Genomic DNA, 14,906 nt, shown 5'->3' with positions numbered 1-14,906 from the left:
CCCAGGCGCAGGGGGCACGGCTACGCCGGGGGCGCAGCGCCTGTGCCGCCTCTCCGTGTGGATCTGGCAGTCGGTCATCCACCTGCTGCAGATGGGGCAGGTGTGGAGGTAAGAGCACTGCGGGGGTGGGGGCGGGGGCCTGGCCAGCGGCCCTGCAGAGGGCCTCGCGGATGAGGCCTGAGCCCTCCGGGGCGCGCTCCTCCCTCGAGGTGCCTCGCAGGTAGGCTCCTCGGACGGGCCCGGCCCGGGGTCTTGAAGGAGGGGTTTGCCGCGCACTTCCCTGTGGTCTCTAAAAGACCATCGTGTGATCTGGATCACTGGCCACGCCTTTTGGCCCGGGGAGGCCCAAGTCCGCTGTTTTGTCTATCTTCATCCCTGGTTCACGTTTAGCGGAGACCCTGCCTCATCCTTTTCCTCCCCTCCATCTCCGTAGACCTCCGTATTTGTGTTGTCCCTTTCCCCTGTATCCCAAGGTAACCAGCCGCTAGCGCTTTTTATCTGCACCCCACCTCGCCTCCTTGGGGTGTGGGGGAGACCTTCCTTCTTCCTTCTATAAGCCGGTTTGCACTCGGTTTTGTCCCCCAGTGAGACGTCCCCCTCCCCGCCCCCCCCCCGTCTTCTCTCCGCAGTGGCCTGTGTGGGGCCTTGTGCAAAACCTCTCTGCTTCCTCTTCTTTTAGCACCCCTTTATTCCACGCCCCTTCCCCCCCTTCCTGCAATCCCATCCCCTACAAATGACTCCAAACTGCTGCTCTCCTTGAAGGAAAAATGACTTTTTTTTTTGCTGGATTAGACGTGTCCTTTTCTTAGTGACAGGTAGAATTGTATAGTATGCGATGGGTATAAGTATTTGTTTTTTAACTCTCACCTCCGGAAAATCAGACACCAGGTTACCTGTTCTGGTGGAACCTTGTTTTTGGTAGCCAGGCCACAGCTTAGGTGACTTATATTTACACAAGCCCCAAGCTTGGTCTTGCGGCCCTTTCTTCTTGTAAATTTCCTGTGTGTCAGGTGAATCCCTCAAACATCACTGGCAGATGTTCCTTTTGCCACCAGCCTTAACTGACTGAACGAAGGAAAGGATCCCATTAAAACCTTGGTAAATCTGTGCCATCCGACTTAAAATCAGTGTGAGTGTAGTCTAGAAACAGTTCTGGGTAAGAGCATTTGCAAAAGAAAAAAGTCTTACTAAAGACAAATTACAAAAAGCTCTTCAGGTACATTGCTTCTCTGAGAAGACATTTTGCCTTGACTGCTTGACTCCTACACCTGAGATTTTAAGGCTCAGTATTTCAGTTAACCGAGATGTACTCAAGTTAACTGAAATGAAGTTGATTGTCTTGAATCGTTTGTCCAGAACACTATTTAGAATTTTAAATAAAAATGTTTCAGAAAGCACGTTTGAATTAAACGGAATTGTGAAAGTGAATGCAATAACTTTGTCCTACAGAATTTACATGCAGATTCCCGATAGGGAACTTGTCGGTGGTTCTTAATTTTCTTGATTCTCCCAGGGTTTTTACTAGTGTTCCTAGATAGAACCAAGCAGCCTTTTTGCTAGCTGTATTTGTGTGCAGATAATATGTTTCCTCCTGATAAGTTTAAAAGAAGAGGGGGGAATAAAATAAGAAAAAAAATCCTGATTGACGAACTTTTAGTTATTATGAGTATAGATTGGGGTCCAGTAAAACATTGAAATATATTTTGAATTTGAGATCTAAACTAAAAACACCCCTAAACACCCAAATCCATGCTGAATCACAGGTAGTATGTTTGATATTGGAAATATCTTTTTTGATTTCTTGAAGGTTGATAAGGTGTAAAGAAAAAGTATGGGGAAGAGATTTTGAAATACAAAGAAAACTTAAAGAATGTATTTAATTTCTACTGATCAAGTCGAAATCATCTGTCTCCATATCTTAGACATCTTTAAGTGTGGGCAAACAAAATCTTGGTGTCAGTTTAAAATTCCTGAGAGAGTTGTTTCTAATGTAATCCATCATAGCTATTAGTTATTAGCTCTGGGGACATAATGAAATTTAGAGTTCAGATTTACAAAATTTTTAGGCAGAATAATTCTAGTCCCCCTCCTAGCGCCCAACCTGACCTAAATCTTAATTGTACTTGGGCAAAGTAGAAGTCCAGATTTGGAACAAATTGAAAAGTACATTTAAGTAAATTTAGATTTTATAGTTGTTTAAAAGAGTGTTTTCCCAGACCGTCATTAAACTTTCAAGGTCTACAGAGATATATATATATTTTAGAAAGGCGCTTGTGATTTTACTATGTCTAAATTGTTTTAGTCCTTTTTTAAGATTAGAGTATATGTTTAAATATTTCTTTAAGTTTTAGAAGTATAATGTGTTGAAAGACAGGTTAATTCAGCTAAGGTATTTATTCCGACATAGCTATACTTCAGAAGAAATACTTACTGAGGAAGGATTTTTTGATTTAATTTAATTTTTATTTTTCAGTTAAGTTTTGCTTGAAATACTCCAGGAACAGGGTCTGCTCTTTAATACCTGGTAGGCATGTGGCATGCATAGAAATCATTCCTGTCTAAAAGATTTGGAGAAAGGTCTTTATTCTCTTGTTGTAATGTCTTGGCAAACAATTACTTGTCAGTGTGTATAAACATACATTTTCTCAGTTTTTACTGCAAATCTTTTAGGGTTACAGTTCTCTTAATTATATTTGTTGTTTAAAATTTGCTATTTCATGTGGTCACATGATACAAAAGTTAAGGTCTAGGAATTATGTCATTGATTTGGGCCACATTTCTAAGAAAAAATGTTGGTAAAGTTGTATATGGTCAAAATTGATTCCATTAAACCATGAATACTTGTCTCTTCACATGCTTTAAAAATTTTTTTAAATGTAAAATTATTTGACTTTTGCTTGGAGAAAGCACAGTGCTTATTTAGCACTGTGGGAAATTTAGTTTCCCTTGATAGTAGGATGGTAAACTTCTATGCATGTTGCCTTTCTTGTCAAGATGGAAAATACTTGACACCTCTTTCACCAAGTGAATATAGAATATAAGAAAATATTTTTGGCTGGGACAAAATGGGAGCATGAAGAAATAGTCTGTAGGCTGTTTTGGTTTCATGAACCTCATTCTGCAGAGCACTAGTATGATTCAGGTCTATTTAATTCATCTTTTGCCCTCACTAATTACTTAACATGTAATTTCCTGTATAGCTTTATGTCCTCTACTTTACAGGTGTTCTTCCCGGAGATAGCAGGTATATGAATCACTCATACTAGGAGTATGAGTCACACGGGGCTTCAATTTAGTATGATGTATTGTTATTAGAAAGCGAGGTCATTTTCTTGGAGAGTTAGACCTTAGAAATAGTTTGATTTAGTTTGCATATTGCATTGTTGTTTGTAAGTTTTTTCCTTCAACGTATGGGCCTTTCTTTGCTTTCGTGCTACCTTTGGGGGTACTTAAGTGTGTCGGCGGTTCTCTGCAGTCAGGAAGCAACTGCTCTTTGACTAAAATTTCATCTAATATCATGATATCACAACCAAGCCATTAATCTCCTTTTTTATTTATATTTTTTATCAATGTGTTTTCACCCTTCTATTTTACAAAGTAAAAAAGGAATTTACTTTACATCTTAATGGTATTTGTGATTTTTAAAGTGAACGTCAGCTTTTCTCATGGTAGAGGAGATGGGGTGGAGGGTTGCCTTCAAGGGAGAGAAAAAAGGCATTTCAGGTATCATAATGGCATCATCAATCTGTGAACAGTCTAAAGCTTTGTTTTAGCATTTTTTTTCTTTTTTAAAACTGATATAATATAAGAACGTAGCTCTATATAATCAGCAGCAAATGTTGCTGGGCTGGTGAAGAGGTGAAGGTGCTTTTTAAAATCCTCCCCCACCCCCCGCCCTATGTAGGGATACTTGGTATATTATGGCGCTTTGTTCTTGTTGAATATTTAGAATAGTGGTTCTTAACTCTGGCTGAGAATAGAACCTACTAGAACTTGAAAAAGAAAGAAACGCCGGAGTATTGCTGGACCTGCTGTAGAAGAATGCCAAGATGAGACCCAAGCAGTCTGATTTTTAGAAGCTCCACAGGTGGTCAGATGGGCAGCCAGCCTTGAGAAACACTTTTAGAATTGGGTTTCAGACTTGTTTCATTTGGAAATTGTGCTCTTAATAAATATGATGGAACAGTTGAGAATGGAATGATTTGGTACTTTGAAATTTGATTCCTGGACAACACCTTAACAAGACGACTTTACATCGGAAACATGAGTGTCCAAAAGTATTGAGGCTGTCTCAAGTGTATGCACTTACAGTACTCACTATTTTTTCCTTTGAGTATGGAACTTATTCTGAAATGATTTCTAAATTCAAAGTAGTCTTCAATAAATGTAGCCCACTTCTCTGCTTTTAGTGTGATTCAGATTGTACTTTCATGATTATGTTGAATGTAAAAGTTATAACAATTTTAATTTTGAAACTATTTTCTTTATCTTGAGATAAACATAACTGGGGGTATGAGAGCTATTGGACTAAGTGATCTGTAATGTTCCTCTAGATCTAAGATTTTGTGATTTAAGCAATTCATTTGTGTGGGGCCAGGGTACTAGTCACATTAAAAGGTTATATACGTTTATTTGTGTGTGTGTGTGTGTGTATGTGTGTGTAAAAGAGTAGCTTTATCTGCTTATTACTGTGTGGGGAATCTCAATATTGTAAAAATATCATTTTTTTTATTGTAGCCATAAATTTAATGGAATTCTGGTTCAAAAGAAAATGGGGTCTTTTGAGAGAAAACTTGAGAAAAATTGATCTGAGAAAAGTAAATGTGTTTGAGTGGTCAGACAACCTTGAAAAAGAAAAATGTTGAGACTTTATCAGAAAGTGGGTGTGCTATAAAGTTAATAATTTGAAAGATAAACAATGTGCCATTGGCAGAGGAATTAAGCAAGTAGGTAGTGAAGCAGAAAAATGTGGAATAAATTGACAGGTCTGTGGGAATTTAGACAGTAATGGTGGCATTTATAATCAGTGAATGGAAAAAAAAGATTATTTTACAAATGATATTGAGGCAGTTGACTACCTAATTGGGGGGGGGAATTGATCTCTACCTTGCATAAACAAAAATTCTAAAAGAATGAAAGCTACAAACAAAATATTAAACTCTAAAAACACTAGAAGAAAACTGTCAAGTAATAATTTTATGATCTTGCAATGGGCAAGGCCCATTGATAACTATCAATGAAAAAAGGGACAAATTTAACAACATAAAATCTCATTTAGCTACCCTCGCATCCTCTCCCACTGAAAAATTACAGAAGTACATGATTAGCTGTGAAGATGGAAGAATTAGATTTAGACTAGGAGTTACTTCGTAAAGGAGAGTTACTATGAAGAGAGCATCTCTGAAGATTATTTCTCATTTTCGAGTGAACAGAAACAGTAAAAACTTGACATTTATGGTGAATTTTAAGGGAAGGTGGTAAAAAAATGGCAAATGTTGAGTAAAATTGCAACTAGAGATGAATGATAGTTATTTCCAGAATGATCCAGAAACAAAACATCAAAATCTGTATTACAGAAGTCTAGCATTTTGGAAATCTAGCAGATACATGTCAGAAATCACAAGCAGTTCATTTCTGCCTTTAAACATCATTTGCTTGGATTTTGCCAAGTTTATCCTTAAGGTCATACAGTTAGGCTATTGTAATGAGTAAATTCTGGACTGTTGGAAAGATTCTGTGGGATGCAAAAAGAAACCGAGTCTTGAATGTTGCTTTTTTTGCCATAGGCTGGTTTTGCTTTGCAGTATATTCTCTGCAAACAAATTTTGTGGCTAAAGTTTTAGTTTAATCCCCATGATGCTCTGTTTACCTACTCTCTTCTAGTCAGAAGTTCTGGACTTCTTATTTGGCTCTGAAAGTTACAGTTTAAAAAAAAATCATGAAAATACAGCCTCATTTAAGAAGTTCAGCGACTTTGTACTAGTTGTCGCCTAAAAACAATCCACTATTTACCACTGTTGGAGATCTGAAAAAGAGCAGAGGACGTTTCGTGGTAGAAAGGGAACATTGGAGTTGAGAAATCAGGTTTATTATCAATTCTGCAGGTTATGAAAATATCTCTGGCCTCAATTTCCTCATATTTATTGAATAAGGAGTTAAATTGATCTTTAAGATTTCTTCAATTTTAGAAAGTCTATTATGGTATAGGTGTTAGCACTCAAGTTTTAAAGGAGGAATTTCAGACTCTAGTTTGAACAATTAAAATATTTTAAAATGTGTAGGTTTCCTAGGAACTGCTTTGAAGTCTTATCCTGTGTTATTCTGACTTATTAGTAAACAAATTCTCATTATTTTTAGTTGCTTTGCTGCCTCTAGAGGCATTTTATATATTGCTCTAGTTAATGTTAAAATTTACAGATTAGACTTCCAGAGAAACTTGTTATGCTGGTTTATTAGCTAATTTTGTGAATTTGCAATTTCAGCTAAAATTAAAGTTTTTTAAATTGCTTATTTTTTATAATCTGTTTTAAATCTTTTACTCTTAGATTAAGCTAAAGGAATGCATATCTAAGTTAGAGATTTTTGGAGTTTAGGGAATAATTCTAAGTGATTTTTTTTTTTGCACACGCTTTTTCTTAGATAAAGGTATAGATGCTTTTTTGGTTCAAGTTGAATTTTTGGGAAAAATGAGATTTGCTCGGAGGATTCAGTTGATTATTGTTACAGTGGCTTTTTTACATTTATACATAAAATTCAACCTTTGCTTTTTCTTTTCTGTATGTCTAGTATAGGTAGATCTCGGTATCACATTGTTTTAATTTACCTTAAACCACAGTAGCTAAGGCATTTTACATATTGCCAATGAAAAGTTTCTCATATATCACTTTTATCCTGAAATATTAAACAAGTCGTTTTTAAAATAACTTGTTTCAAGTGCAGCATTTTTTTAAATTGTGGTCCAGACGCTATTTCTGTTTTATATTGGTTATCAACTTATAGTGCATGGACTGTATGCTCATCACTCATTTCTAGGAAGAAATTTGAATATTCAGTTCACAGAAAGGTAAACACAACAGTTTTCTTCATAGCAAGTACTCTTGGAAGGGAAGTAGAGTTGATAATTATTGATAACCTTGGCCAGATGCTCTCAAAGAATCATTGGTACATGAAGTAGAAACTTTCTTTTTCACCATTTATGCCCCTTTTTATTCCATCTTAAATATACTAGAAACATGAAGAAAGATGGCAAAGATGAGGAAGATGCCAAACCCATAGCTTGAGAAGCCTGCGGGTAAAATAGAGCTGGCAGGGAATTGAGATCCCAGGCCCTTACAGACAGCAGACAGACTCTGCTTTCTCTCTTCAGCCATGTTTCTTAGAGTGGTCAGAGAACTCCTCCTATTTGGATAGGCCTGGGGCTTGTTAAATGTGGATTTATGGGTCTGTTACAGGCTTAAGGAATCAGAGCCCCAGGGGCTTTGAGCCAGCGAGTGCGTATTTTTGCTGTTTTATTATGGAAATTTAGACAAGTAAAAGAGAAGTATATTGAATATCCAGAGTTAGTAATTAACACAGATAATTTTAACTCTCTGTGTGTATAATCTATATCATGAGGTTGTACCTCTCCTTACTTGACTTCAAGTAGAAAAATAGAGTAATTCTACATAACTACAGTAACTACATAACTACAATTGTCTCATCTAAGAATATTAACACTAATCATAATTTCATAATTCTATAAAATACCTAATAGTTGCTTTATATTCAGATTTGCTCAGTTGTCCCCAACAATGTCTCATACTTTTTCCCACCTCCAAACAGATTTAATCAGATTTCGTGCATTGCTTTTATGTTTCTTTAACTTTAGAACAATTGTTACCTTTTTGCCCCTCAAAAAATTGACTTTTGCAGAGTCTAGGCTGGTTCTTATGTATGTTCACATTTTGGATTGCCTAATTGTTTCTTCCATGTTTTGTCTCCCTTATGTATTCTAAGGAAACTTGAAGTTGCTTCTATGCTCTTAATTATATTCAGGCTACATATTTTAGTCAAAAATACTGCTTCCTACTTTGTATTTATGTCATATCAGGCACATGATATCTGGTTCATCCCTCTATTAGTGATAAAAGTTTATCTCAGTTAAATTCTGACTTGTCAGATTTCTCTGTATAAAGGTACATTTTCCTGTTTACAGTCAGTAAGTAACTTGCGGATAATATTTTTACGAGGTGTCAATATCCTGTTTCCTTACAACCTTTTACCTAATAGTTTAGTGGCCATTTAGAATCCTTGCCTGAATCTATTATGAAATTGTTGGTGGGAGGTGAGATTGTATTTTAAACAAACTCTCTAGTAATTCTTACCTTCTCTAAAGTTTGAGAGCCATTTGCTCTACTGGAATCAGTACCTGAGAGGTAAACAAACAAACAAACAAACAAACAAACAAACTTTCCTAAGAAGTTACTTTGAATAGGCACTGGTGGGTTTTCCATGGGTTGTCAGTAGACAGTTTAAGCTTCATGTAAGTTTTCGAGGAACAAAGTTTATGCCTCATGTAATAGCAATAAACTGAGGTAAGGGCTAAAGAAGTATGAGGAGAGTGGAAGAGGCCTGTAGAAATCACGAAGGAGGAAAGAAAACTATATTGAAAATGGTTTTTACAAATGTTGTCTCTTTAAATTTTCACATTTTTTATGCCCATTTTACAGAAGAAATGAGTTTAGAAAGGTTAAGTAATCTGAGAAATCGCTGGTAACTGATAGAAGAAGGTTTTAAGCCAGATTGCACTGATGGCAAAATATGTGCTATTTTCTACATCAGACTTCTTTTGTAATGATCAGGAGCCTCTTCTAACTGATTACTTTGCTTTACTTTGGGACTTAGCTGTTCTGGCTTAATTGGAAGTGGAGGAATGATATTCTTGAACCACTGGGGTCTCTTGTGAACAAACTAAAGTTCTTTGAAACCTCTCATTTCTAGTCTAATGTATTGAACTCTGCAGAGACTAGGGAAGACTTATGACTCTTTTAGTTGATTGTAAGCACTAATGTTATTCAAATAGTTGAGTGGTACCACTAGGTCTGTATCTGTAGGAAATTATTTTCAGTACTTTACCCCAGTCTCTTTCTCAGGGTAGACATACCTTCCAATCCTGTGATTTCCATATTACAGACAGGAACATATAGGGTTGACAATACCATCTTGGCTACACTTTAATCTTGCAGGTCCCACCTAAATGCTGCCTCCTATGATGGTTCCGCGTTGACACGTTGGAAACACTGAGAGCAGCAAGAGCTCTTTGCTTAAGGTTATAAAGCATTTGTTTCCAAACCTTGGCCGTGCATCGGAATCAACATGGGGAGTCAGATAGTGGGTTCCGCCATAAAAGAGTATGGTCTGGTATATCTGGGATGAGCCTTAGAATCTGTATATTTTAAAAGCGTGTGTTTTCAGCAAGTTCCCCAACCAGTGCACAGACAGGGATGAGAACCATAGTTGTATAGGCTGATTTCTACCCTTATTTACAGTGGTAGTTTTCAAGGAGGAGGAGTTTATTTTTAAAGTTACTTGGGAATTTTTTTTTCAGCTTAAGCACTAGGCATATCCGACATAGAGGGGTGGAATGTATAAAGGAAGCTCTGACAGTGATTTTAATGAAACACCAGTATTTAAACAATCTCTGGTTACACCTTACTCTTAGCTGGAATGAATTGGTGAACGTGTTTATTAATCAAACAGTGGCTATATTTGCCACACATTATGGCATATGAGTTACCATATATCATAGTTAAGAGTTAGAAGACTGTGAAGACATTTAACATTAAAATTGTATGGCATATAACTGAATATTCCTTTGACTCAGAAGCTTCTTTGAAAATTTGAAGTACTTCAAGGTCATTATTAATACGAATTAGCACTATTGGTGTTCCAGAAGTGCCAGGCTAGAGGTATTTTATTGTGTTGGGGAAATCGATATTCAATCCAGAGTGAATGTCATGTCTCAGATTTTGAGAAATGTTATAATTGTTGGAATTGGTGCCAAGGATAGGATTCCTAAAAAGAAACTGGTGAATGAAAGGGGAGAAGTGACCTAATAGGTATAAAATGGGTGTCATTAGAGACAGGAATGAAGGGAGCAGAGAAGAAAAATGACTTGCTTGAGATTCACGGGATTGAGTAGCTAGGGGAGGGGATAGGAAGAGATCATGTAGTATTTTGCTCTACCTCTTCATGCTGTTAAGATGTTAATACAGTGGATCAGCAAGAACACTTAAAATCTACACACCAAAATAATATCCCTTTGTGCTCCACTTAGGAATGTACTGTTGGAATGGTGAGAAAACCAGAGCTCCTGGGAAGGTTGGGGTCGGAAATCCTAGGAAAGGCAATGGCTGGCAGAGACGGGGCACAGAGTGTATGGGCACAGAGTGTATGGGCAAGTGTAGAGCATGTTGGATGCTCTGTGATTCTGAATCAAAGTGAACAAAACTCCAAATCTGTCATTTTGCTCGGTCATAAGGAATACAGCTTTTGAGTTGTCAACTAAATAGTAGTTATAAATAGCCCTGTATATTTAGGATGCTGCCATTTTGCCTTCTGTAAGGCACTTTTCATCAAAGCTGACTCTGAAGGAAAAGATTATGCCTTCTCACAAAGAATTTATATAGTCAAAATTTAATCTATCTCAAATGATTTTACTTAGACCTAGTGGGTGATGGTATGTCTTGATTGGAAGAAAAGAGAAGCCACATGAAGGATTTATTACTCTATTTGCGATTAAACAAAAGCCGTCAAAATGAAGCTGAAATAAAAAGCAATTACATTGTAAATTTGGAAAATAGAGCATTAGAATGTGTTTGTAGCATTCATAGACTATCTTTGAGATTTCCACTGTTTAATAGATACCACATAATTTTTAGATAGTTTTCAAAATATAGTAGTTTAGGATTAAATGAGATGGTATTTGTCAGGCATGTTACAAGATTTTGAATCTGAGAGGCTGACCATTTGCTTAGCATTTGGAGTTCACCATCTCAGTTTGTGGTTTGCTCCTATCTACTGTAATGTGACACATACATTCCTAAAAAACCTCTCATTCTGCAAAATCGTGCACTAAAAATAACAGGGCTGTGGAAAACAGGATTAAGAAGACTACTGTGTGACTTTGTAACCAGAGCACTAACAAAAACGATGACAATCCAAACAAAAATACTAGCATGATAGTATGGGTGACATTGTACTCACATCATACCTAGATGATTCTAGACCTTATTTTATCCTGGGACATGTTTTTGCTTTTTTAATATGTAGATTCTTGTAGGTATCAGTTTCTACTGGAGGCCAGTTTCACCAAAATTAAAGCTCTGGTCCAGAGTGTAGCCTTTATGCGTGTCCACAACATTACTAGGTGTGAAAAACAATGGATATTGAAGCCACTAAACCAGCTGCCACTGCTTGTACCAAAGGAAGGTTCTTTGGTAAGATTTTCACCGTTTTTCTTAAAGTCTTCAACTCCTGTCCCCCTCTCCCCTCACCAAGTCTTTCTCATTATTTGTGAAAACTCTTGCCCTCCATAGCTTTAACATTATTAACATGGGGAGACTCACTCATGACTCAACAGTCCTTCCCATCATACTGTTGTCATTCCCAGTTTGCCAGCCACGTGCGAAGGAATCCATGTTACAGAAGCATGCATTGTGGCATAACCCACGTATTTTTAAATCTGTGATGGTGTCAAGATGCAGCTATTGAAAATATCAAGGTTCAGTTATTTTGGGAAGTTCTAGTTTTGGAGATACTACAGAATTTCAAGATTAAGTGAAATTTGTTACTCTTCTCACGCTTTTTTGGCCCTTATGTAAAATAAAGAAGTGAAGAACGGCTATTTCAATCCACTTAAAAATTTTTTGCTTCTGTGACATAATCATTGGTTGGAATGCGATAATGTCTCAATGCCATATCAGCACTTGAACTACGTATATGGAGCAGGAATGGTTTTAAATTTTGGTTCATTTAAAATGTGGTTATAGTGAGACTTTAAATTAAAATTCATCTGAGCATACAGTAAACAGAAAAAGAGCAAGAGTAGCCAGTTGTCAAGGAAAAGACTGATGAGTAGAATAAACAGACTGCTTACACCAATATAAACAATCTGTTTTCATAGAGTTTTCTTTCTTTCTTTTTTTTTAAGAATGCTTGGGAGACTTCCAAATTAAGTAGAAGTTAGTTAAATGTGAAAGGCAGCAAATATACAACATGTATGTTAGTGACTTAACAGATTGTTTCCTCAACTGTAATAACAAAAATTTCTGTGGCTTAACACAATAGAAATGTATTGTCTACTGTGAGTGGTGCTGGCTGATGGTGGCTCTGACATCCTTTAGGAGCTTAACACCCTCAGCATTCAGCCAGTGAAAGGAAATGAAAATATGGATAAAGCATAATTGCTTCTTGGAAGCCCTAGCTTGAAGTGAAAGACATCACTTGTGCGAACATGCCGTTGTGGAGAAGTAGCCCTGTGACCATACCCAGACCCAGGGGCCTGGGAAATGCAGCCCTGCCCAGGCAGCAGCTTTGTGCCATTGAAGAGGAAGCTTGCGTTGCGGTGGACAGAGAGACGCAGAGAGAACTAACTCTGTGTTTGGACACTAGGTACCCTTCAGATTAAGGGAGATTGTGTGAGAGTGAAGTGTGTGTGTGTGTAATGTAAATTGTTATTGATTAAAGTGTAAAAGAGAATTTCTTTTTAAAACTTTGATTTAATTTAATATTTTAGGATTTGTGAGCCATTTCAGGCCTCTGTCTCATTGTACCCTTTAAAAATATTAAAACTATTCTTAGCCTGAGAGTCATAAAAAAGCAAGCCAACCTCTATTTTAATTGGTCAGGTAAAACAAATATTTAAATAGGCTTTTAAAAATATAGGTTTAATCATTTTAAGTATGCTCCATGCTAAATTAAAATATTATGAAATAATAGAATTTTAAATAATTATTCTTAAGATGAAATTTTACTGAGATAAAAATGCCCTTCATAGGCTAAATAAAAAATATTATGGCCCTCTACCTGAGACTTATGAATGTTTCAAGTCTTAAAAAATAATTCATCTGGTTTAAGACAGTTTGAGATATGTGACCACAGCTGATATAACTAAAAAAACCATGTCTTGTACATGGGTGCCTTGTGCACTATTCCCCAGATAACTGCCCCCGGAAGTCACTCTTTGTTTTTCATCTGTTAATCATACAGGCCGCCAAATATATAACCTTAAAAATCTGTAAAATACATACCTAAATTTGGAAATTAATGCCAAAACTTTATACTGCTAAAACTTAATGAATTCTATTTGGTTTGTGTGTTAATAACCACTGGGATGGATATAAATTATCTAAAAACTTCCTATAAAGGTGTTAAAGCATCTAAATATGATTTAATGTTGAACTGAATCTAAAATGTTTTCATCAAAACATGTCACAATGTTTTATAAGTTCTTACAACAAATCCATAAAATATTTTAATAATTAGAGACCTACTGCTCTAGTATTGAAGGTTTTAACAATCACCTGTTTTTAAGATACTTATTCTTTTAATGCCAAATGTTATTTAGGTTACATTTTCTGGTATTAATTGGCTTTTAAAAATTAGGTTACTAAAACATTAAATATATATTTATTTAAAGTCTTTAATAATTAAAGTTCTTTCAAATAATATTACCACTAATTGGGATTGTACCAGCAGTATAGATGATGAGCCTTGATTTTTTCCTTAGAAACCGAAATCTGTGACCTGTATGACTAAAAAGTAATTAGGATCTTCTCAGACTACTGTACATGAGAGATAAAACTGAAAATTGTAATAATTAGAATAAAAGCTATATACTAAGACCTTTAACGGAAGGTTGTACACTATTGTTGGGAATATAAAACAGTGTAGCCAAAATGGTGGTTCTTCAATTAAATAGAACATTACATATGATCCAGCAGGTCGATTTCTTGGGTATATACCCAAGAGAAGTGAAACCAGGGACTTGAATAGATATTTGTACACCTTTGTTCATAGCAGCATTATTCATGATAGCCAAAATGTGGAAGCAACCCCAGTGTCAGTGGATGTATAAATGGATAAACAAAATGTAGCATATTCATACAATAAAATATTATTCAGCCTTAAAAAGGAAGTAAATTCTGACACATGCTACAACATGATGAGCCTTGAGGACATGGTAAGGGACATAAGCCAATAGCAAAAGAATAAATACTGTATGATTCCATTTATATGAGATATGTAGAGTAGTCATATTCTTTGGGACAGAAACTAGAATTGTGTTTGCCAGGGGATGGAGGAAGGGAGGAATAGGAAGTTAGGTAGAGTTTCAGTTTGAGATGAAGAGTTCTAGGGATGGATGCTGGTAATGGTTGCATAACATGGTGAATATATTTCATGCCACTGAACTGTACACTTAGAAATGGTTACAACGGTAAATTTTATGTTTTATGTGTTTTACCATAATTAAAGAAAATCAAATAAACCCATCAGATACTTTCAGTTCTTCCTAGACCTACCCTCAACTTAAACAAAATTTTTTTCTCATTCTTGCCCAGGACTTTTGCCAATTTAAAAACAAAAGCAATGCTAATTATGTCCACATAGCCAACCCATTTAGATCAAGGCATACCTCTTACCGCTGCTGGGGACCAGTCTCAATAGTGTTACCTAAAAATATTATTTAAAAATTGCTCACTTCCACTTCTATAACACAATGTGACCGTTGCCAGGTAAAAAGTTAGTCCTAATATTAGTCTCCACCGTGATACATGTAACGTCTTGAGAAAAGTGCTTGATACACAGTAAGAGCTCACTAAATGTTAGATATTAATAAATAGCTTTTTTTTACCTGGCCCACAATA

General features: G+C 36.2%; 1 protein-coding gene across 6 annotated transcripts in view; it reads left to right on the top strand.

Annotated features, from left to right (window-relative positions):
• Positions 1-14,906, top strand: part of XKR6 (XK related 6) — a 308,671-nt gene that overhangs the window by 45,752 nt on the left and 248,013 nt on the right. For 2 of the 6 annotated variants that reach the window (XR_002780134.1, XR_002780128.1), the window contains exon 1: positions 27-108. The exons of 1 other annotated variant lie outside the window; for it this stretch is intronic. Coding sequence is in view for 1 of the 5 variants with exons in the window: in XM_011359437.1 (XP_011357739.1) it covers positions 92-108 (17 nt within the window). In the remaining 4 variants the exon portion in view is untranslated. Of the gene's footprint in view, positions 109-14,906 lie in introns of all 6 variants that reach the window. 3 more of the 6 variants (XR_895829.2, XM_011359437.1, XR_002780129.1) reach the window with 3 other exon arrangements.

This window comes from Pteropus vampyrus, unplaced genomic scaffold (genome assembly GCF_000151845.1).
Source record: "Pteropus vampyrus isolate Shadow unplaced genomic scaffold, Pvam_2.0 Scaffold47, whole genome shotgun sequence".
In the NCBI taxonomy this organism is placed as follows: domain Eukaryota; kingdom Metazoa; phylum Chordata; class Mammalia; order Chiroptera; family Pteropodidae; genus Pteropus; species Pteropus vampyrus.
This window is presented reverse-complemented; position numbering and strand designations above follow the sequence as displayed.